The sequence below is a fragment of the Oncorhynchus keta genome, chromosome 12 (assembly GCF_023373465.1).
Source record: "Oncorhynchus keta strain PuntledgeMale-10-30-2019 chromosome 12, Oket_V2, whole genome shotgun sequence".
Classification (NCBI taxonomy): Eukaryota; Metazoa; Chordata; class Actinopteri; order Salmoniformes; family Salmonidae; genus Oncorhynchus; species Oncorhynchus keta.
In genome coordinates this window covers 49103330-49126286 of record NC_068432.1, presented here as the reverse complement: position 1 = coordinate 49126286, position 22957 = coordinate 49103330, and the positions used below count along the sequence as shown (strand labels likewise).

The window sequence follows — 22957 nt, the reverse complement described above, 5'->3', positions numbered from 1 at the left end:
ATTAATTAGAGAGGAAACAAAGAGACCAAAGATAACCCTGAAGGAGCTGCAAAGCTCCACAGCGGAGATTAGAGTATCTGTCCATAGGACCACTTTAAGCCGTACACTCCACAAAGCTGGGCTTTACAGAAGAGTGGCCAGAAAAAGCAATTTCTTAAAGAAAAAAATAAACACACACGTTTGGTGTTCGCCAAAAGGCATGTGGGAGACTCCCCAAACATATGGAAGAAGGTACTCTGGTCAAATTGAGCTTTTTGGCCATCAAGGAAAACACTGTCTGGCGCAAACCCAACACCTCTCATCACCCCAAAAATCCCATCCCCACAGTGAAGCATGCTGTGGGGATGTTTTTCATCAGCTGAGAATTGGAAACTGGTGAGAATTGAAGGAATGATGGATGGCGCTAAATACAGGGAAGTTCTTGAGGGAAACCTGTTTCAGTCTTCCAGAGATTTGAGACTGGGACGGAGGTTCACCTTCCAGCAGGCCAATGACCCTAAGCATACTGCTAAAGCAACACTCGAGTGGTTTAATGGGAAACATTTAAATGTCTTGGGATTGCCTAGTCAAAGCCCAGACCTCAATCCAATTGAGAATCTGTGGTATGACTTAAAGATTGCTGTACACCAGCAGAACCCATCCTACTTGAAATGGCTGGAGCAGTTTTGCCTTGAAGAATGGGCAAAATCTCAGTGGCTAGATCTACCAAGCTTATAGAGACATACCCCAAGAGACTTGCAGCTGTAATTGCAGCAAAAGGTGGCTCTACAACGAATTGACTTTGGGGGGGGGTGACGATGTCAATAGTTATGAGCACTCAACTTTTAAGTTTTTTTTTGTCTGATTTCTTGTTGCACAATAAAAAATATTTAGCATCTTCAAAGTCGTAGGCATGTTGTGTAAATCAAATGATACGACCCGGTGGATACTTTTGCAAGCCACTGTATAGGTTTTGATTTCTAAGACATTCTTTGTATCATTCACAACTAAAGTTTCCAAATAACTCTAAATCTAGCAAATAGGACCAGTTTCAAATCATCCATTTTTTTTGTTGCTCAACATAGTAACTTCATATGCGGATTCTCGCTCAGGAATGGGGAAAAATATCCATTTCATTCTTCTTACTTTAAACTAATTTAAACTAATGGCACAGGACTTATAAGCATATCTCATCAGCCCTAAATACAACTTTTTCCTCATTTGTGTTACTCAACTGGAGACGTAGCGGCCTTGATGTACCACATAAACTGACAAAGCTCTTCTGAATCTCCCTCCCTCCTCTCTCCCTCCTAGCGGTGCTCCTAAGCTCTGTAGCGGGCAGCCTGCTGTGCCAGGTCATGTATTCCCTGTTGCTGCTACCCCTGTGGGTGGTACGCCCGCTGCTCACCCACCTGCTCTGTCTGCTGGAGCACCTCAATGAGTTCAACTGCCTGCTGCCAGACACTGCCCTGCTGGAAGAGAGGGAGTTGGAGGCAGCATGTTCCGGACAGCTGGGTAGGTGTCGACTGGAGGCCGTGTGTTCAGGACCGCTGGGTAGGTGTTGACTGGAGGCCGTGTGTTCAGGACAGCTGGGTAGGTGTCGACTGGAGGCCGTGTGTTCAGGACCGCTGGGTAGGTGTTGACTGGAGGCCGTGTGTTCAGGACAGCTGGGTAGGTGTCGACTGGAGGCCGTGTGTTCAGGACCGCTGGGTAGGTGTCGACTGGAGGCAACATGTTCAGGACCGCTGGGTAGGTGTCGACTGGAGGCCGTGTGTTCAGGACCGCTGGGTAGGTGTCGACTGGAGGCCGTGTGTTCAGGACAGCTGGGTAGGTGTCGACTGGAGGCCGTGTGTTCAGGACCGCTGGGTAGGTGTCGACTGGAGGCCGTGTGTTCAGGACAGCTGGGTAGGTGTCGACTGGAGGCCGTGTGTTCAGGACCGCTGGGTAGGTGTCGACTGGAGGCCGTGTGTTCAGGACAGCTGGGTAGGTGTCGACTGGAGGCCGTGTGTTCAGGACCGCTGGGTAGGTGTCGACTGGAGGCCGTGTGTTCAGGACCGCTGGGTAGGTGTCGACTGGAGGCAACATGTTCAGGACCGCTGGGTAGGTGTCGACTGGAGGCCGTGTGTTCAGGACAGCTGGGTAGGTGTCGACTGGAGGCCGTGTGTTCAGGACAGCTGGGTAGGTGTCGACTGGAGGCCGTGTGTTCAGGACAGCTGGGTAGGTGTCGACTGGAGGCAACATGTTCAGGACCGCTGGGTAGGTGTCGACTGGAGGCAACATGTTCAGGACCGCTGGGTAGGTGTCGACTGGAGGCCGTGTGTTCAGGACAGCTGGGTAGGTGTCGACTGGAGGCCGTGTGTTCAGGACAGCTGGGTAGGAGTCGACTGGAGGCTGTGTGTTCAGGACCACTGGGTAGGTGTCGACTGGAGGCCGTGTGTTCAGGATAGCTGGGTAGGTGTCGACTGGAGGCCGTGTGTTCAGGACCGCTGGGTAGGTGTCGACTGGAGGCCGTGTGTTCAGGACCGCTGGGTAGGAGGAGGCCGTGTGTTCGACTGGAGGCCGTGTGTTCAGGACAGCTGGGTAGGAGTCGACTGGAGGCCGTGTGTTCAGGACCGCTGGGTAGGTGTCGACTGGAGGCTGTGTGTTCAGGACCACTGGGTAGGTGTCGACTGGAGGCCGTGTGTTCAGGATAGCTGGGTAGGTGTCGACTGGAGGCCGTGTGTTCAGGACCGCTGGGTAGGTGTCGACTGGAGGCCGTGTGTTCAGGACCGCTGGGCAACATGTTCAGGAGTCGACTGGAGGCCGTGTGTTCAGGACAGCTGGGTAGGAGTCGACTGGAGGCCGTGTGTTCAGGACAGCTGGGTAGGAGCCGACTGGAGGCCGTGTGTTCAGGACAGCTGGGTAGGAGGCCGACTGGAGGCCGTGTGTTCAGGACAGCCAGGGTGTTCAGGACAGCTGGGTAGGAGTCGACTGGAGGCCGTGTGTTCAGGACAGCTGGGTAGGAGTCGACTGGAGGCCGTGTGTTCAGGACAGCTGGGTAGGAGTCGACTGGAGGCCGTGTGTTCAGGACACCTGGGTAGGAGCTGGGTAGACTGGAGGCCGTGTGTTCAGGACCGCTGGGTAGGTGTCGACTGGAGGCCGTGTGTTCAGGACCGCTGGGTAGGTGTCGACTGGAGGCCGTGTGTTCAGGACCGCTGGGTAGGTGTCGACTGGAGGCCGTGTGTTCAGGACCGCTGGGTAGGTGTCGACTGGAGGCAACGTGTGTTCAGGACCGCTGGGTAGGTGTCGACTGGAGGCAACGTGTTCAGGACAGCTGGGTAGGAGTCGACTGGAGGCCGTGTGTTCAGGACAGCTGGGTAGGAGTCGACTGGAGGCCGTGTGTTCAGGACAGCTGGGTAGGAGTCGACTGGAGGCCGTGTGTTCAGGACAGCTGGGTAGGAGTCGACTGGAGGCCGTGTGTTCAGGACCGCTGGGTAGGTGTCGACTAGAGGCCGTGTGTTCAGGACAGCTGGGTAGGTGTCGACTGGAGGCCGTGTGTTCAGGACCGCTGGGTAGGTGTCGACTGGAGGCCGTGTGTTCAGGACAGCTGGGTAGGAGTCGACTGGAGGCCGTGTGTTCAGGACAGCTGGGTAGGTGTCGACTGGAGGCCGTGTGTTCAGGACAGCTGGGTAGGAGTCGACTGGAGGCCGTGTGTTCAGGACAGCTGGGTAGGAGTCGACTGGAGGCCGTGTGTTCAGGACAGCTGGGTAGGTGTCGACTGGAGGCAACATGTTCAGGACAGCTGGGTAGGAGTCGACTGGAGGCCGTGTGTTCAGGTGTCGACTGGAGGCCGTGTGTTCAGGACAGCTGGGTAGGAGTCGACTGGTGGCCGTGTGTTCAGGACAGCTGGGTAGGTGTCGACTGGAGGCAACATGTTCAGGACCGCTGGGTAGGTGTCGACTGGAGGACCGTGTGTTCAGGACCGTGTGTTCAGGTGTGGGTAGACTGGAGGCCGTGTGTTCAGGACAGCTGGGTAGGTGTCGACTGGTGGCCGTGTGTTCAGGACCGCTGGGTAGGTGTCGACTGGAGGCCGTGTGTTCAGGTGTCGACTGGAGGCCGTGTGTTCAGGACAGCTGGGTAGGTGTCGACTGGTGGCCGTGTGTTCAGGACAGCTGGGTAGGTGTCGACTGGAGGCAACATGTTCAGGACAGCTGGGTAGGTGTCGACTGGAGGCCGTGTGTTCAGGACAGCTGGGTAGGAGTCGACTGGAGGCAACATGTTCAGGACAGCTGGGTAGGTGTCGACTGGAGGCCGTGTGTTCAGGTGGGTAGGTGTCGACTGGAGGCCGTGTGTTCAGGACAGCTGGGTAGGAGTGTTCGACTGGTGGCCGTGTGTTCAGGACAGCTGGGTAGGTGTCGACTGGAGGCCGTGTGTTCAGGACCGCTGGGACTGGAGGTGTCGACTGGAGGCCGTGTGTTCAGGACAGCTGGGTAGGTGTCGACTGGAGGCCGTGTGTTCAGGACCGCTGGGTAGGTGTCGACTGGAGGCAACATGTTCAGGACCGCTGGGTAGGTGTCGACTGGAGGCAACATGTTCAGGACCGCTGGGTAGGTGTCGACTGGAGGCCGTGTGTTCAGGACCGCTGGGTAGGTGTCGACTGGAGGCCGTGTGTTCAGGACCGCTGGGTAGGTGTCGACTGGAGGCCGTGTGTTCAGGACCGCTGGGTAGGTGTCGACTGGAGGCAACATGTTCAGGACCGCTGGGTAGGTGTCGACTGGAGGCCGTGTGTTCAGGACCGCTGGGTAGGTGTCGACTGGAGGCCGTGTGTTCAGGACCGCTGGGTAGGTGTCGACTGGAGGCAACATGTTCAGGACCGCTGGGTAGGTGTCGACTGGAGGCCGTGTGTTCAGGACCGCTGGGTAGGTGTCGACTGGAGGCCGTGTGTTCAGGACCGCTGGGTAGGTGTCGACTGGAGGCCGTGTGTTCAGGACCGCTGGGTAGGTGTCGACTGGAGGCCGTGTGTTCAGGACCGCTGGGTAGGTGTCGACTGGAGGCCGTGTGTTCAGGACCGCTGGGTAGGTGTCGACTGGAGGCAACATGTTCAGGACCGCTGGGTAGGTGTTGACTGGAGGCAACATGTTCAGGACCGCTGGGTAGGTGTCGACTGGAGGCCGTGTGTTCAGGACCGCTGGGTAGGTGTCGACTGGAGGCCGTGTGTTCAGGACCGCTGGGTAGGTGTCGACTGGAGGCAACATGTTCAGGACCGCTGGGTAGGTGTCGACTGGAGGCCGTGTGTTCAGGACCGCTGGGTAGGTGTCGACTGGAGGCAACATGTTCAGGACCGCTGGGTAGGTGTCGACTGGAGGCCGTGTGTTCAGGACCGCTGGGTAGGTGTCGACTGGAGGCCGTGTGTTCAGGACAGCTGGGTAGGCCGTGTGTTCAGTCGACTGGAAGCCGTGTGTTCAGGACCGCTGGGTGGGTAGGTGTCGACTGGAGGCAACATGTTCAGGACCGCTGGGTAGGTGTCGACTGGAGGCCGTGTGTTCAGGACCGCTGGGTAGGTGTCGACTGGAGGCAACATGTTCAGGACCGCTGGGTAGGTGTCGACTGGAGGCCGTGTGTTCAGGACCGCTGGGTAGGTGTCGACTGGAGGCCGTGTGTTCAGGACAGCTGGGTAGGTGTCGACTGGAGGCCGTGTGTTCAGGACCGCTGGGTAGGTGTCGACTGGAGGCCGTGTGTTCAGGACAGCTGGGTAGGTGTCGACTGGAGGCAACATGTTCAGGACAGCTGGGTAGGTGTCGACTGGAGGCCGTGTGTTCAGGACAGCTGGGTAGGTGTCGACTGGAGGCAACATGTTCAGGACAGCTGGGTAGGTGTCGACTGGAGGCCGTGTGTTCAGGACAGCTGGGTAGGTGTCGACTGGAGGCAACATGTTCAGGACAGCTGGGTAGGTGTCGACTGGAGGCCGTGTGTTCAGGACAGCTGGGTAGGTGTCGACTGGAGGCAACATGTTCAGGACAGCTGGGTAGGTGTCGACTGGAGGCCGTGTGTTCAGGACAGCTGGGTAGGTGTCGACTGGAGGCAACATGTTCAGGACCGCTGGGTAGGTGTCGACTGGAGGCCGTGTGTTCAGGACAGCTGGGTAGGTGTCGACTGGAGGCAACATGTTCAGGACAGCTGGGTAGGTGTCGACTGGAGGCCGTGTGTTCAGGACCGCTGGGTAGGTGTCGACTGGAGGCCGTGTGTTCAGGACCGCTGGGTAGGTGTCGACTGGAGGCAACATGTTCAGGACAGCTGGGTAGGTGTCGACTGGAGGCCGTGTGTTCAGGACAGCTGGGTAGGTGTCGACTGGAGGCAACATGTTCAGGACAGCTGGGTAGGTGTCGACTGGAGGCAACATGTTCAGGACAGCTGGGTAGGTGTCGACTGGAGGCAACATGTGGGTAGGTGTCGACTGGAGGCCGTGTGTTCAGGACCGCTGGGTAGGTGTCGACTGGAGGCCGTGTGTTCAGGACAGCTGGGTAGGTGTCGACTGGAGGCAACATGTTCAGGACAGCTGGGTAGGTGTCGACTGGAGGCAGTGTGTTCAGGACCGCTGGGTAGGTGTCGACTGGAGGCAACATGTTCAGGACAGCTGGGTAGGTGTCGACTGGAGGCCGTGTGTTCAGGACAGCTGGGTAGGTGTCGACTGGAGGCAACATGTTCAGGACCGCTGGGTAGGTGTCGACTGGAGGCAACATGTTCAGGACCGCTGGGTAGGTGTCGACTGGAGGCCGTGTGTTCAGGACAGCTGGGTAGGTGTCGACTGGAGGCCGTGTGTTCAGGACAGCTGGGTAGGTGTCGACTGGAGGCAACATGTTCAGGACAGCTGGGTAGGTGTCGACTGGAGGCCGTGTGTTCAGGACCGCTGGGTAGGTGTCGACTGGAGGCCGTGTGTTCAGGACCGCTGGGTAGGTGTCGACTGGAGGCAACATGTTCAGGACAGCTGGGTAGGTGTCGACTGGAGGCAACATGTTCAGGACAGCTGGGTAGGTGTCGACTGGAGGCCGTGTGTTCAGGACAGCTGGGTAGGTGTCGACTGGAGGCCGTGTGTTCAGGACAGCTGGGTAGGTGTCGACTGGAGGCAACATGTTCAGGACCGCTGGGTAGGTGTCGACTGGAGGCCGTGTGTTCAGGACAGCTGGGTAGGTGTCGACTGGAGGCAACATGTTCAGGACCGCTGGGTAGGTGTCGACTGGAGGCAGCACGTTCAGGACCGCTGGTAGGACATTAGGGGGGTAACTTCGTCCCCAGACTGGCTGATTTCCCAAAGCGTGTCTGGAAACAAGTTTACTAGGGGGAGACTTCCTGTTTCATTACTACTGGTTTCAAGCCCCTGACAGTATGCACCACCCGACCAGTCATGGATAGCCAATGGCATTGTTCTGTTGGGACACTGAGAGACAGGAAGAAAGATGGACATCATTTAATAAACAGGAAGTGACTTTAAGATGATTGCTGCATGGAAGTAGAACATGTAGCAGAGTCCAGGAGCTCCTTAGTGTCATGATGTTATGGATTCATTCTGTGCTTCCAGATGACGCTGAAAGGGCAGGTCCTAGCCACGGAGGGGTGGAGGACGACGGATGGGTGTGGCTTCTGGACCTGGAGAGATCTGTGGCGCTGGCGATTGGACGCTGCCTGGGCGGGATGCTGCAGGGACCGCCCCCCTCTGTCCAAGAGAGGACATCAGAATACTGGCTGTGTAACCCTCTCCTCAGGAACGGACTGGAGATGGACTTTGAACAACTGGGTGTGTAATGACACACACACAAACATTGACCTGTATGGAAATGTTTGTTCTAGTAATTATATTTCTATGACATGACACACGCCAACCATGATGACCAGCATCCGTTCAATCTTTAAAAAGATTTCAATCTCAAGTCGGCAGGGTAGCCTAGTGGTTAGAGCGTTGGGGGCGGCAGGGTAGCCTAGTGGTTAGAGCGTTGGACTAGTAACCAAAAGGTTGCAAGTTCAAACCCCTGAGCTGAGGGGCGGCAGGGTAGCCTAGTGGTTAGGCGGGGCGGCAAGGTACAAATCTGTCGTTCTGCCCCTGAACAGGCAGTTAACCCACTGTTCCTAGGCTGCCATTGAAAATAAGAATTTGTTCTTAACTGACTTGCCTGGTTAAATAAAGGTAAAATAAATATTTAAAAAATCCTGGTCAAGTACAGTAGTAGATCAGAAAATAAACTAGTTGTGGGGTGTTTAGGTTGTATTTTTAAAATGTATTTTATTTAACTAGGCACGTCAATTAAGAACAAATTGTTATTTACAATGACAGCCTACCGGGGAACAGTAGGTTAACTGCCTCGTTCAGGGGCAGAACGACAGATCTTTGCCTTGTCAGCTCGGGGATTCGATCCAGCGATCTTTTGGCTTACTTGCCCAACGTTATGGATAACCACTAGGCTACCTGCCACCCCAAATTCTTCTTTCAACTCCTCACCATGGTAGTAATACCAGTATTGTCCCCTCAGCCAGTAACTTGCAGGTAACAGGGTAAAAAAAAAAGTCATATTGAGACAAATACGTGTCCACACAGTGTTGAGTTCTTCCTCAGTTTATTGAGTGCAGAATTTCTCCCCCAAAGGCCTTCGTCAGGCTTTTCATTGTAATAATAAATGCCTGTGTTATTGTGTGTCTGTCCCTGCAGACTCCAGCACAGCGTGGCTCACCGAGGCAGTGCTGCTTGGTTGTCCTGATGCCAAGCTGGCAGACCTGTGTTTGAGCGAGGAGAACAGCATGTTGGTGGAGCTGGCTCTAGGATCGTCTAGGGAGCCTGCCGGAGGCCTGTGGAGGAAGATGAAGGAGTACGCCATCAGCAGGGGTAGGGCTAAGAGGAGACAGATGCACACACACACACACACACACACACACACACACACACACACACACACACACACACACACACACACACACACACACAGATGCATTCGCACACACACACACACACACACACACACACACATGATGCATGCACACACACACACACACACACACACACACACACACACAGATGCATGCACATTGCATGTACACACATGTACACACACACACACACACACACACACACACACACACACACACACACACACACACACACACACACACACACACACACACACACACACACACACAGATGCATGCACATTCGCATGTACACACACACACACACACACATGCGCACGCACGCGCACACACATGCACATTCACACACAGATGCATGTGTACTCACACACACACACACACACACACACACACACACACACACACACACACACACACACACACACACACACACACACACACACACACACACACACACACACACACACACACACACACACAGTAACACTGTGACATCCTGTGTGGGTGATAATGCCTTCAGTGACTGTGAGGGGCTATTCATAAAGTGTGTTGTTTCCAGAGGAAGGACGCTTTATCAGATTATAAAATCATAAAAGCAGTATCTCTGGTCTACAGTGTCTTGTTCTTGGGTACCGTCATTCATTAGAGTTATCCTGAATGAATATGATGCTGACGTCACCATCAACCCAATTACCTTTTTGAGACTTCTGATTTAGAGAGGTCGTAGGTCATTTGTGGCGTTGTGGTTTTGAATAAACCGTTCTGTGTTTATAACCTTGGCAGACTGGGATAACAGCGGTCCCTCGGGTGACTCCCTGTTAGAGACGGCGTGTCGCTGCAGCCTGGCTGCTCTCCTCAAACACACAGGGCTACAGGATGAGGCCTACTGGCAGGACAAGTGAGTGGAGCTGCTTCAATAAGCTGTGATAGGATTTTCAAATACAGAGATACAGGTTTTTCTTAAAGGGATACTTCAGGATTTTGGCAATGAAGCCATTTGTCTACTTCCCCAGAGTCAGATGCTCTCGTGGATACCAATTTTATGTCTCTGCGTTGCTAACTCACGCTAGCCCAATTGCTGGCTAGCGTTAGCACAATGACTGGGAGAGAATGGTAGTAGATCCCCATAGACTTCCAGTCATTGCGCTAATGCTAGTTAGCTTTGGCTCACCAAACGACCTCTATCTTCCTTCATACTGGACACAGAGACATACTAATCGCATCCATTAGTTCATCTGACTCTGGGGAAGTAGACAAAGGGCCTCGTTGCCAAAATACCAATGTATCCCTTTAATTCTCAGGTACTGAAACCCTACATTTGATTCATTTCAATCTGTGGCTGGATATTTTATGAGATGTATCCAACATGGGTCTCTAGAGCAGATGAAATGGCTCCTGTCCTTCAATGTGTATTGTGTGTGCCAGGAGAATGATGTATCATAACGTAATACCTCTTCTCCTTGTCAGGTACGAGCCGTGTGAGATGCTGATAGAGATCTATGAGATGGTGTATAAGATCAGGAGTGCTCTGCTGGCACACAAAGACTCTCCAGTGACTACAGCCAACACACAGGCCCTGGATAACAGTAAACAGGTAGGACTACAGCCAACACACAGGCCCTAGCAAACAGGTAGGACTACAGCCAACACACAGGCCCTAGCAAACAGGTAGGACTACAGCCAACAAGCAGGCCCTGGCTAACAGTAAACAGGTAGGACTACAGCCAACAAGCAGGCCCTGGCTAACAGGTAGAACTACAGCCAACACACAGGCCCTGGCTAACAGCAAACAGGTAGGACTACAGCCAACACACAGGCCCTGGATAACAGTAAACAGGTAGAACTACAGCCAACACACAGGCCCTGGCTAACAGGTAGAACTACAGCCAACACGCAGGCCCTGGCTAACAGAAAACAGGTAGGACTACAGCCAACACACAGGCCCTGGCTAACAGGTAGAACTACAGCCAACACACAGGCCCTGGCTAACAGCAAACAGGTAGGACTACAGCCAACAAGCAGGCCCTGGCTAACAGTAAACAGGTAGAACTACAGCCAACACACAGGCCCTGGCTAACAGCAAACAGGTAGAACTACAGCCAACACACAGGCCCTGGCTAACAGCAAACAGGTAGGACTACAGCCAACAAGCAGGCCCTGGCTAACAGTAAACAGGTAGAACTACAGCCAACAAGCAGGCCCTGGCTAACAGTAAACAGGTAGAACTACAGCCAACAAGCAGGCCCTGGCTAACAGTAAACAGGTAGAACTACAGCCAACACACAGGCCCTGGCTAACAGGTAGAACTACAGCCAACACACAGGCCCTGGCTAACAGCAAACAGGTAGGACTACAGCCAACACACAGGCCCTGGCTAACAGCAAACAGGTAGGACTACAGCCAACACACAGGCCCTAGCAAACAGGTAGAACGACAGCCAACAAGCAGGCCCTGGCTAACAGTAAACAGGTAGAACTACAGCCAACACACAGGCCCTGGCTAACAGTAAACAGGTAGGACTACAGCCAACAAGCAGGCCCTAGCTAACAGCAAACTGGTATTACCCATGAACAGATAGCTACTGGACAGATGTGCAGCTACTGGACTGTTAGCCAGGATTCTTCCTATGGCATTGAGGAGTACACCACATCAGTCATTGGCTTCATCAATAAGTGCATCAATGACGTCGCCCCACATTGACCGTACGTACCCCAACCAGAAGACATGGATTACAAGCAACATCCACACTGAGCTAAAGGGAGGAGCTGCCGCTTTCAAGGAGCGAGACCCGCCATGCCCTCTGACGAACCATCAAACAGGCAAAGTGTCAATAAGGACTAAGATCGAATCGTACTACACCGGCTCTGATGCTCGTCGCATGTGGCAGAGCTTGCAAACCATTACAGACTACAAAGGGAAGAACAGCCGAGAGCTGCCCAGTGACATGAGCCTACCAGATAAATTACTTCTATGCTCGTTTCGAGGCAAAAAAACACTGAAACATGCATGAGAGCATTAGCTGTTCCCGGAAGACTGTGTGATCACGCTCTCCGAAGTCGATGTGAGTAAGACCTTCAAACAGGTCAACATTCACAAGGCCGCAGGGCCAGACGGATTACCAGGACGTGTACTGCGAGCATGCGCTGACCAACTGGCAAATGTCTTCAATGACAAGTGTCTTCACTCTCTGTCCGAGTCTGTAATACCAAGATGTTTTAAGCAGATCACCATAGTCCCTGTGCCCAAGAACACTAAGGTAACCTGCCTAAATGTCTACCGACCCATAGCACTAACGTCTGTAGCCATGAAGTGCTTTGAAAGGCTGGCCTTGGCTCACATCAACACCATTATCCCAGAAAACCTAGACCCACTCCAATTTGCATAACACCCTAACAGATCCACAGATGATGCAATCTCTATTGCACTTCACACTGCCCTTTCCCACCTGGACAAAGGAACACCTATGTGAGAATGTTTTTCATTGACCACAGCTCAGCATTCAACACCATAGTGACATCAAAGCTCATCACTAAGCTAAGAACCCTGGGACTAAACACCTCCCTCTGCACCTGGATCCTGGACTTCCTGACGGGCCACCCCCAAGTGGTAAGTGTAGGTAACAACACATCCACCACGCTGGTCCTCAACACATGGGCCCCTCAGGGATGCGTGCTCAGTCCCCTCCTGTACTCCCTGTTCACTCATGACTGCACGGCCAGGCATGACTCCAACACCATCATTAAGTTTGCCGATGACACCACAGTGGTAGGCCTGATCAACAACGAGACAGCCTATAGGGAGGAGGTCAGAGACCTGGCCATGTGGTGCCAGGACAACAACCTCTCCCTCAACGTGTTCAAGAAAGATGAGATGATTGTGGACAACAGGAAAAAGAGGACCGAGCACGCCCCTATTCTCATCGACGGGGCTGCAGTGGAGCAGGTTGAGAGCTTCAAGTTCCTTGGCGTCCACATCACCAACAAACTAACATGGTCCAAGCACACCAAGACAGTCGTGAAGAGGGTACGACAAAACCTATTCCCCCTCAGGAGACTGAAAATATTTGGCATGGGTCCTCAGATCCTCAAAAGATTCTACAACTGCACTGTCGAGAGCATCCTGACTGGTTGCATCACTGCCTGGTATGGCAACTTCTCGGCCTCTGACCGCAAGGCACTACAGAGGGTAGTGTGTTCATCCCAGTACATCACTGGGACCAAGCTTCCTGCCATCCAGGACCTCTATACCAGGCGGTGTCAGAGGAATGCCCTAACAAAAGACCCTAGCCACCCTAGTCATAGACTGTTCTAGCGGTACCGGAGTGCCAAGTCTAGGTCCAAGAGGCTTCTAAAACAGCTACTACCATCCAAGCCATAAGACTTTTGATAATCTAATCAAATGGCTACCCAGACTATTCGCAGACTATCCTCCCCCTCCTTTACACCGCTGCTACTCTCTGCTACTCTCTGCTACTCTACTCTCTGCTACTCTACTCTCTGTTGTTATGATCTTTAGTCACTTTAATAACTCTACCTACATGAACATATTACCTCAACCAACCGGTGCTCCCACACATTGACACTGTACCAGTACCTCCTGTATATAGTCTCGCTATTGTTATTTTTGTTATTGTACTGCTGCACTTGAACTACTTGTTACTTTTATTTCTTATTCATATTTTTGTAACTGCATTATTGGTTAGGGGCTTGTAATCAAGCGTTTCACTATAAGGTGAAATGTGACTCTTAACATTTGATTTGACTTAATGTCAAGACAGTTTTCTGAATTCAACCTGAAGAGCTAACCTGAAGAGCTGTCTCATGCTGTCTCTCATGTAACTGTCTCATGCTGTCTCTCATGTAACTGTCTCATGCTGTCTCTCATGTAACTGTCTCATGCTGTCTCTCATGTAACTGTCTCATGCTGTCTCTCATGTAACTGTCTCATGCTGTCTCTCATGTAACTGTCTCATGCTGTCTCTCATGTAACTGTCTCATGCTGTCTCTCATGTAACTGTCTCATGCTGTCTCATGTTACTGTCTCATGCTGTCTCTCATGTTACTGTCTCATGCTGTCTCTCATGTAACTGTCTCATGCTGTCTCATGTTACTGTCTCATGCTGTCTCTCATGTAACTGTCTCATGCTGTCTCTCATGTAACTGTCTCATGCTGTCTCTCATGTAACTGTCTCATGCTGTCTCTCATGTAACTGTCTCATGCTGTCTCTCATGTAACTGTCTCATGCTGTCTCTCATGTAACTGTCTCATGCTGTCTCTCATGTAACTGTCTCATGCTGTCTCTCATGTTACTGTCTCATGCTGTCTCTCATGTAACTGTCTCATGCTGTCTCTCATGTAACTGTCTCATGCTGTCTCTCATGTAACTGTCTCATGCTGTCTCTCATGTAACTGTCTCATGCTGTCTCTCATGTAACTGTCTCATGCTGTCTCATGTTACTGTCTCATGCTGTCTCTCATGTAACTGTCTCATGCTGTCTCTCATGTAACTGTCTCATGCTGTCTCTCATGTAACTGTCTCATGCTGTCTCTCATGTAACTGTCTCATGCTGTCTCATGTTACTGTCTCATGCTGTCTCTCATGTAACTGTCTCATGCTGTCTCATGTTACTGTCTCATGCTGTCTCTCATGTAACTGTCTCATGCTGTCTCTCATGTAACTGTCTCATGCTGTCTCTCATGTAACTGTCTCATGCTGTCTCATGTTACTGTCTCATGCTGTCTCTCATGTAACTGTCTCATGCTGTCTCATGTTACTGTCTCATGCTGTCTCTCATGTTACTGTCTCATGCTGTCTCTCATGTAACTGTCTCATGCTGTCTCATGTTACTGTCTCATGCTGTCTCTCATGTAACTGTCTCATGCTGTCTCTCATGTTACTGTCTCATGCTGTCTCTCATGTAACTGTCTCATGCTGTCTCTCATGTAACTGTCTCATGCTGTCTCTCATGTAACTGTCTCATGCTGTCTCTCATGTAACTGTCTCATGCTGTCTCATGTTACTGTCTCATGCTGTCTCTCATGTAACTGTCTCATGCTGTCTCATGTTACTGTCTCATGCTGTCTCTCATGTTACTGTCTCATGCTGTCTCTCATGTAACTGTCTCATGCTGTCTCATGTTACTGTCTCATGCTGTCTCTCATGTAACTGTCTCATGCTGTCTCTCATGTTACTGTCTCATGCTGTCTCTCATGTAACTGTCTCATGCTGTCTCTCATGTAACTGTCTCATGCTGTCTCTCATGTAACTGTCTCATGCTGTCTCTCATGTCACTGTCTCATGCTGTCTCTCATGTAACTGTCTCATGCTGTCTCTCATGTAACTGTCTCATGCTGTCTCTCATGTAACTGTCTCATGCTGTCTCATGTTACTGTCTCATGCCGTCTCTCATGTTACTGTCTCATGCCGTCTCTCATGTTACTGTCTCATGCCGTCTCTCATGTTACTGTCTCATGCCGTCTCTCATGTAACTGTCTCATGCTGTCTCATGTTACTGTCTCATGCTGTCTCTCATGTAACTGTCTCATGCTGTCTCTCATGTAACTGTCTCATGCTGTCTCTCATGTAACTGTCTCATGCTGTCTCTCATGTAACTGTCTCATGCTGTCTCTCATGTTACTGTCTCATGCTGTCTCTCATGTTACTGTCTCATGCTGTCTCTCATGTAACTGTCTCATGCTGTCTCTCATGTAACTGTCTCATGCTGTCTCTCATGTAACTGTCTCATGCTGTCTCTCATGTAACTGTCTCATGCTGTCTCTCATGTCACTGTCTCATGCTGTCTCTCATGTCACTGTCTCATGCTGTCTCTCGTCACTGTCTCATGCTGTCTCTCGTCACTGTCTCATGCTTTCTCTCATGTAACTGTCTCATGCTGTTTAGTTTAGTTTATTTTATTTTTACAGGGACAGTGCACATTAATCAACGTTTCAGTAAAAGTGCCGGTTTTAGCCAGCCGGCTAATTTTCAACCGCAGTCCCTGGGCAGGTTATTAAAAACAATTACAATATAGACAATAGCACCATAGACACAGCAACATAGCAACGTAGGACCAGCAAGACATAGCATACAGACAGAGCAACAGAACAAAAAGCAGCAAGACAAAATTCATAAAAGCAACAAAGTGTTTCCATACCTCACAAGCTACAGACAACATGGAAAGCGGCAACACACAGCTAGGGACCATGTTCACAAATCTGATTGACCTTTAGCCATGTCTTCAAGCATTTTGTGAAAGTGTGATATGTGGTGCAGTTATGTGTGTCTGAAGACAGTGTATTCCAGACATGGGAAGCTCTCACAGAGAATGCAGATTTACTAAAGGTGCTTTTCCTTAGGGGAACTATACAGTCACCTCTCATGGCAGACCTTGTGGATCTGCTGCCATATGTCTGGGTTTTCTGTTTAACAAAAATATTGAGTGGAGGGGGAGCCAGGCCATTTAGGATCTTGAATACAAGACATGCGTCGGTGTATTGCACAAGATTTTCCCAACTCAAGAGCTCATGTTTTCTAAGGATGTGACAATGATGATGGCTATTGGGCTTCCTATCAAGCACTTTGAGAGCCTGTTTGTAGACAGACTGAATAGGTTTTAATGTTGCACAGCAAGCTTGGGCCCAACTAGTCAAGCAGTATGTTAAGTGGGGGAGTATCATAGATTTGAAGTACAGTTTTGCTACCTCTGTAGTCAAACAATTTCGTATAAATCGGAAATTAGCTAGATTTAATTTAGTTATTTGAATTACCTTTTTCACATGCTTTTTAAAAGAGAGGTTGGAATCAAGTATGATGCCACGGTACTTAAAATCGGATACCACCTGGAGCTTCTCCCCTGACACATAGACATCTGGCTCAGTAGCATCTGTTGCCCTCTTTGTGAAGAACATGCAAACAGTTTTTTCACATTGAGATGCAAACACGAGTCACTGAGCCACTTTGTAACCTGGACCATTACAGTACAGTTCTTGTGCAGCTTGTTGTTTGCTCTTTGCATGTGCATATATCACTGTATCATCTGCATACATTTGAACTTCAGACCCAGTACAGACAGAAGGCAGATCATTAATGTACAGGCTGAACAGGAGGGGCCCCAGTATTGAAATAAAAAATAAAAAAATAAATATGCCATTTAGCAGGCTTTTATCCAAAGCGACTTACAGTCATGTGTGCATACATTCTACGTATGGGTGGTCCCGGGGATCGAACCCACTACCCTGGCGTTACAAGCGCCATGCTCTACCAACTGAGCTACAGAAGGACCCTTGGGGCACGCCCACATCATAGCTACGAGTGGGCGACAGCTCATTGCTCACTCTTGACACACTGAGCTCTGCCTTCAAGGTATGATTTCATCCATCTCAAGGCATCGGGGAAAAGTTGAACTTGGACAATTTTGTGATGAGAATCTCATGGTTAACAGTATCAAAAGCCTTCCTTAGGTCCAGAAACACAGCCCCAACAGCACCCCCTTTGTCCATCTTGGACTTCACATTTTCAGATGAAAGCAGTTGGCCGTTTCTGTGGAGTGTTTCGCTCTGAAGCCAAACTGCATGGAGTGTAATGTGAAGGGGCTGTTGTTGAGGTGGGCAATCAGTTGTTCTGCTACACACTTTTCAACAACCTTTTTTTTTTTTTTAAATTTTTTTTATGCCATTTAGCAGACGCTTTTATCCAAAGCGACTTACAGTCATGTGTGCATACATTCTACGTATGGGTGGTCCCGGAAACGAACCCGCTACCCTGGCGTTACAAGCGCCATGCTCTACCAACTGAGCTACAGAAGGACCATAAGGACCTTTGACACCACAGGTAGTATACTAATGGGCCTGTAGTTACTCACGTCAGCAGGGTCGCCTGATTTAAAGATGGCCGTTATTATGGCCGACTTCCATACCCTTGGAAACACACCGAGACCGATAGATGTGTTGGTGACCTTAGTAATGGGGCCAATGAGTGACTCTTTGTAGTTTTTAAGAAAGGTAGAGTCCATCCCAAACACATCTTTGGCTTTAGAGTTCTTTAGTGAGCTAATCACCTTGTTCACCTTTGACTCAGAAACCTCCCTTATGATGAAGACAGGTTGAGTGTCATTCACTAGCACTGAGCCCAAGAAATCAGTGGAGGGGTTCTGTGTCAGTAACCTGACAGAGTCAATAAAGTAGGAATTGAAGGCTGTTGCTATTTCAACTGCATCCTGTGTTAGATTGTTATTCACCATGATTTCTAGTCTTTTTGCAGTGTTACTATGGTCTTTCCCTGTTAACTTTTTTAGATTCTCCCATATCAATTTAGAATTTCCCTTTGCTTCACCAATTATGTTAATAAAAAAGTTTGCCTTGGCCTGTCTGATTTATTTTATCACCTTATTTCTCAACATGGTAAACCTACGTCTGTCATGCTCTAATTTAGATTTTAGGGCTGTTTTTAGAGCATAATCTCGTTCTTTCATCAATTTCCAGATTTCTCCATTTAGCCAAGGATGAGTGCTCTTTTGGCCAGGTTTGGATTTGATTTTCTTTAGGAAGCCATTTATTGTAGTCTGGATTGTGGATAGAAAAACCTGACTATCAGCTTCCACGTCTGTATAGGACAAGAGAGCATTCCAGTTTATTCCCTTAATTGCTTTTTCAAAATAGTTTAATTCACTCTTAGGTATTCTGAGTTGATCTGGCTTTCTAACAGTAGAGAGGTTAAACCTGCTCTTAGACAGTTTTCTGGCTATAAGTGTCAGATTATGATCAGACAGCCCAGTAACCATATGTAACAGTCTCACACTGTCTCTCATGTCACTGTCTCATACTGTCTCTCATGTAACTGTCTCATACTGTCTCTCATGTAACTGTCTCATACTGTTTCATGTCACTGTCTCATGTCACTGTCTCATGTAACTGTCTCATGTCACTGTCTCATGTAACTGTCTCATGTAACTGTCTCATGCTGTCTCTCGTCACTGGCTCATGCGGTCTCTCATGTCACTGTCTCATACTGTCTCTCATGTAACTGTCTCACACTGTCTCTCATGTCACTGTCTCATACTGTCTCTCATGTAACTGTCTCATACTGTCTCTCATGTCACTGTCTCATACTGTCTCTCATCTTACTGTCTCATACTGTCTCTCATCTTACTGTCTCATGCTGTCTATCGTTACTGTCTCATGCTGTCTCTCGTTACTGTCTCATGCTGTCTCTCATGTCACTGTCTCATGCTGTCTCATGTCACTGTCTCATGTAACTGTCTCATGTCACTGTCTCATACTGTCTCTCATGTAACTGTCTCACACTGTCTCTCATGTCACTGTCTCATACTGTCTCTCATGTAACTGTCTCATGCTGTCTCATGTAACTGTCTCATGCTGTCTCATGTAACTGTCTCATGCTGTCTCATGTAACGGTCTCATGCTGTCTCTCATGTCACTATCTCATACTGTCTCTCATGTAACTGTCTCATACTGTCTCTCATGTAACTGTCTCATACTGTCACTGTCTCATACTGTCTCATGTCACTGTCTCATGCTGTCGCTGTCTCTCGTCACTGTCTCACGCTGTCCCATGTCACTGTCTCATGCTGTCTCTCATGTAACTGTCTCATGCTGTCTCTTTACTGTCTCATGCTGTCTCTCGTTACTGTCTCATGCTGTCTCTCGTTACTGTCTCATGCTGTCTCTCATGTTACTGTCTCATGCTGTCTCTCATGTAACTGTCTCATGCTGTCTCTCATGTAACTGTCTCATACTGTTTCATGTCACTGTCTCATGTCACTGTCTCATACTGTCTCTCATGTAACTGTCTCACACTGTCTCTCATGTCACTGTCTCATACTGTCTCTCATGTAACTGTCTCATGCTGTCTCATGTAACTGTCTCATGCTGTCTCATGTAACTGTCTCATGCTGTCTCATGTAACGGTCTCATGCTGTCTCTCATGTCACTATCTCATACTGTCTCTCATGTAACTGTCTCATACTGTCTCTCATGTAACTGTCTCATACTGTCTCTCATGTCACTGTCTCATGCTGTCGCTGTCTCTCGTCACTGTCTCACGCTGTCCCATGTCACTGTCTCATGCTGTCTCTCGTCACTGTCTCATGTAACTGTCTCATGCTGTCTCTCATGTAACTGTCTCATGCTGTCTCATGCTGTCTCTCATGTAACTGTCTCATGCTGTCTCTCATCACTGTCTCATGCTGTCTCTCGTCACTGTCTCATGCTTTCTCTCATGTAACTGTCTCATGCTGTCTCTCATGTAACTGTCTCATACTGTTTCATGTCACTGTCTCATGTAACTGTCTCATGTAACTGTCTCATGCGGTCTCTCATGTCACTGTCTCACACTGTCTCTCATGTCACTGTCTCATACTGTCTCTCATGTAACTGTCTCATGCTGTCTCGTGTAACTGTCTCATGCTGTCTCTCGTCACTGTCTCATGTAACTGTCTCATACTGTCTCTCATGTAACTGTCTCATACTGTTTCATGTCACTGTCTCATGTCACTGTCTCATGTAACTGTCTCATGTAACTGTATCATGCTGTCTCTCGTCACTGTCTCATGATGTCTCTCATGTCACTGTCTCATACTGTCTCTCATGTAACTGTCTCATACTGTCTCTCATCTTACTGTCTCATACTGTCTCTCATCTTACTGTCTCATGCTGTCTATCGTTACTGTCTCATGCTGTCTCTCGTTACTGTCTCATGCTGTCTCTCATGTCACTGTCTCATGCTGTCTCATGTCACTGTCTCATGCTGTCCCATGTCACTGTCTCATGCTGTCTCATCTCACTGTCTCATGCTGTCTCTCGTTACTGTCTCATGCTGTCTCTCGTTACTGTCTCATGCTGTCTCGTTACTGTCTCATGCTGTCTCGTTACTGTCTCATGCTGTCTCGTTACTGTCTCATGCTGTCTCGTTACTGTCTCATGCTGTCTCTCGTTACTGTCTCATGCTGTCTCTCATGTTACTGTCTCATGCTGTCTCTCATGTAACTGTCTCATGCTGTCTCTCATGTAACTGTCTCATGCTGTCTCTCGTTACTGTCTCATGCTCTCTCGTTACTGTCTCATGCTGTCTCTCTTGTTACTGTCTCTCTTGTTACTGTCTCTCATGTTACTGTCTCATGCTGTCTCTCGTTACTGTCTCATGCTGTCTCTCATTACTGTCTCATGCTGTCTCTCGTTACTGTCTCATGCTGTCTCTCGTTACTGTCTCATGCTGTCTCTCATGTAACTGTCTCATGCTGTCTCTCATGTAACTGTCTCATGCTGTCTCATGTCACTGTCTCATGCTGTCTCTCATGTCACTGTCTCATGCTGTCTCTCATGTCACTGTCTCATGCTGTCTCTCGTTACTGTCTCATGCTGTCTCTCATGTCACTGTCTCTCATGTCACTGTCTCATGCTGTCCCATGTCACTGTCTCATGCTGTCCCATGTAACTGTCTCATGCTGTCCCATGTCACTGTCTCATGCTGTCCCATGTCACTGTCTCATGCTGTCTCTCATGTCACTGTCTCATGCTGTCCCATGTCACTGTCTCATGTAACTGTCTCATACTGTCTCTTCTATTCCTTCCAGAGTCCCAGTGGGCAGGACCGGCAGGAACCGGGTCCCTCTGGTAGGGAGCAGCAGGCGGACCGGGGGAAAGATCAGGACCCTGAGCTGGGGGGTCACAGTGGAGGTCACGGTACTCACCAGGGAGGGCAGTTCCTCCCCACGACTGCAGAACACAACCAGGAGGAGGGGCCAGAGGAGGACACACCCAGCATCAGCAGTATGTACCTGCCGGGTAAACTGGGCCATGTCCTTGGTCTTTGTTTGTCGCATGATGATTTTGAAGTGTAGTACACACACACTCTCCTACCTAAATCTCCCCATCCCTGTTTGCCAAATAGAGGTTCTCCAGTGCTTCCTGGCCACGCGGGAGGCCATGCAGCTACAGCAGAACGAGACTGTCTACGAGTCTTCCGGGACCTCCACCCTCCCCAGCAGCACAGAGAGCCCCGGTACCCCAGAAAGAGAGCCCCCTAACACGCAGGGCTGGGAGTGGCGGAGGGGGTCTGAAGAGGGCATGTCATTCCCTGTAGCCTGTCACCTGGTTGTGTCCCGATGTGTGTTTCTCCTCTTGGGGGTCCGGCCCGCGTGGCAGGAACAGAGTGAAGAGACAGGGCAGGCGGAGAGCACTGGAGCCAGGTGAGTGGGTCTGTGGATGGGGGGAAGGAGTCGGGTGTGTGTCGTGGGTGGGGTTGTGGGTTTGGGCATTGGTGTCAATGTGGGGTTTGTGTGTGGGGTTTGTGTGTGTATTTCAGTACATTAGCCCTAGTATTCATTGTTTTTTAATCTACTATAAATTACTGGTCTGCTTTCTACAGGAAATCAACTTCATCTACAGATTCCCTACTCAGCCCAAAGGCCGAACAGAGCAGATTCACCTTGGGCAGTAGAAAACCATCTGCAGGCCAGTCCAGAAACTCCTTCAAGAATAGAATGGGTACTAAATCACTCACCGAATATGATCTAACTATCAATCCAGGAAGTACAGTCACACACAATAGAAGATGGAATGAGAGGTCTAGGCCCAGTTTCTGTAAAGCACTTTGGGACAACTGAGGATGTAGAAAGGGCTTTATAACCACATTTGATTGATTGATTGATTGGATGAGAGGTCAACTATTATAACCCCTGACCTCTGACCCTCCCTCAGGTCTACCACTGTGTTCCCTGGGCATCATGAAGGATGCGTGGGAACGGCTACGCCAGTGCATCAGCCCCACCACCAGCTCCATGTGCCAGGGCGGGGCGGGCAGCTCGTCCAGCGTGCTCAGCCAGGTCTTTCACTTCCTGTGTGGGAGCCTGCTCCGTCCGACCCCACCCTCCTCGTTACTGGAGAGAGAGGCAGGCAGCCAGGCAGACCCCAAGGCCATCACGTTGGCCATGTACCAACAACAGCAGAGGGCAGAGGTAAGTATTTATAAAAACCGATACAGTTACACATCGCAATATTATTTTGGGACAATATTATTATTGATATTTGTCTGCAAGTAAACAATTATTAAAAAATACTAAATAAAACT

At 50.0% G+C, this 22957-nt stretch overlaps 1 protein-coding gene across 8 annotated transcripts in view; it reads left to right on the top strand.

Moving 5' to 3' along the window:
• Positions 1-22957, top strand: part of LOC118391619 (probable E3 ubiquitin-protein ligase HERC1) — a 136859-nt gene that overhangs the window by 34952 nt on the left and 78950 nt on the right. For 7 of the 8 annotated variants that reach the window (XM_052458546.1, XM_052458549.1, XM_052458550.1 and 4 more), the window contains exons 19-27: positions 1294-1494; positions 7535-7750; positions 8657-8830; positions 9655-9769; positions 10339-10465; positions 21462-21672; positions 21779-22076; positions 22256-22374; positions 22588-22844. In XM_052458546.1, the coding sequence (XP_052314506.1) occupies positions 1294-1494; positions 7535-7750; positions 8657-8830; positions 9655-9769; positions 10339-10465; positions 21462-21672; positions 21779-22076; positions 22256-22374; positions 22588-22844 (1718 nt within the window). The remainder of the gene's footprint in view (positions 1-1293; positions 1495-7534; positions 7751-8656; positions 8831-9654; positions 9770-10338; positions 10466-21461; positions 21673-21778; positions 22077-22255; positions 22375-22587; positions 22845-22957) is intronic. The other variant, XM_052458548.1, reaches the window with a different exon arrangement.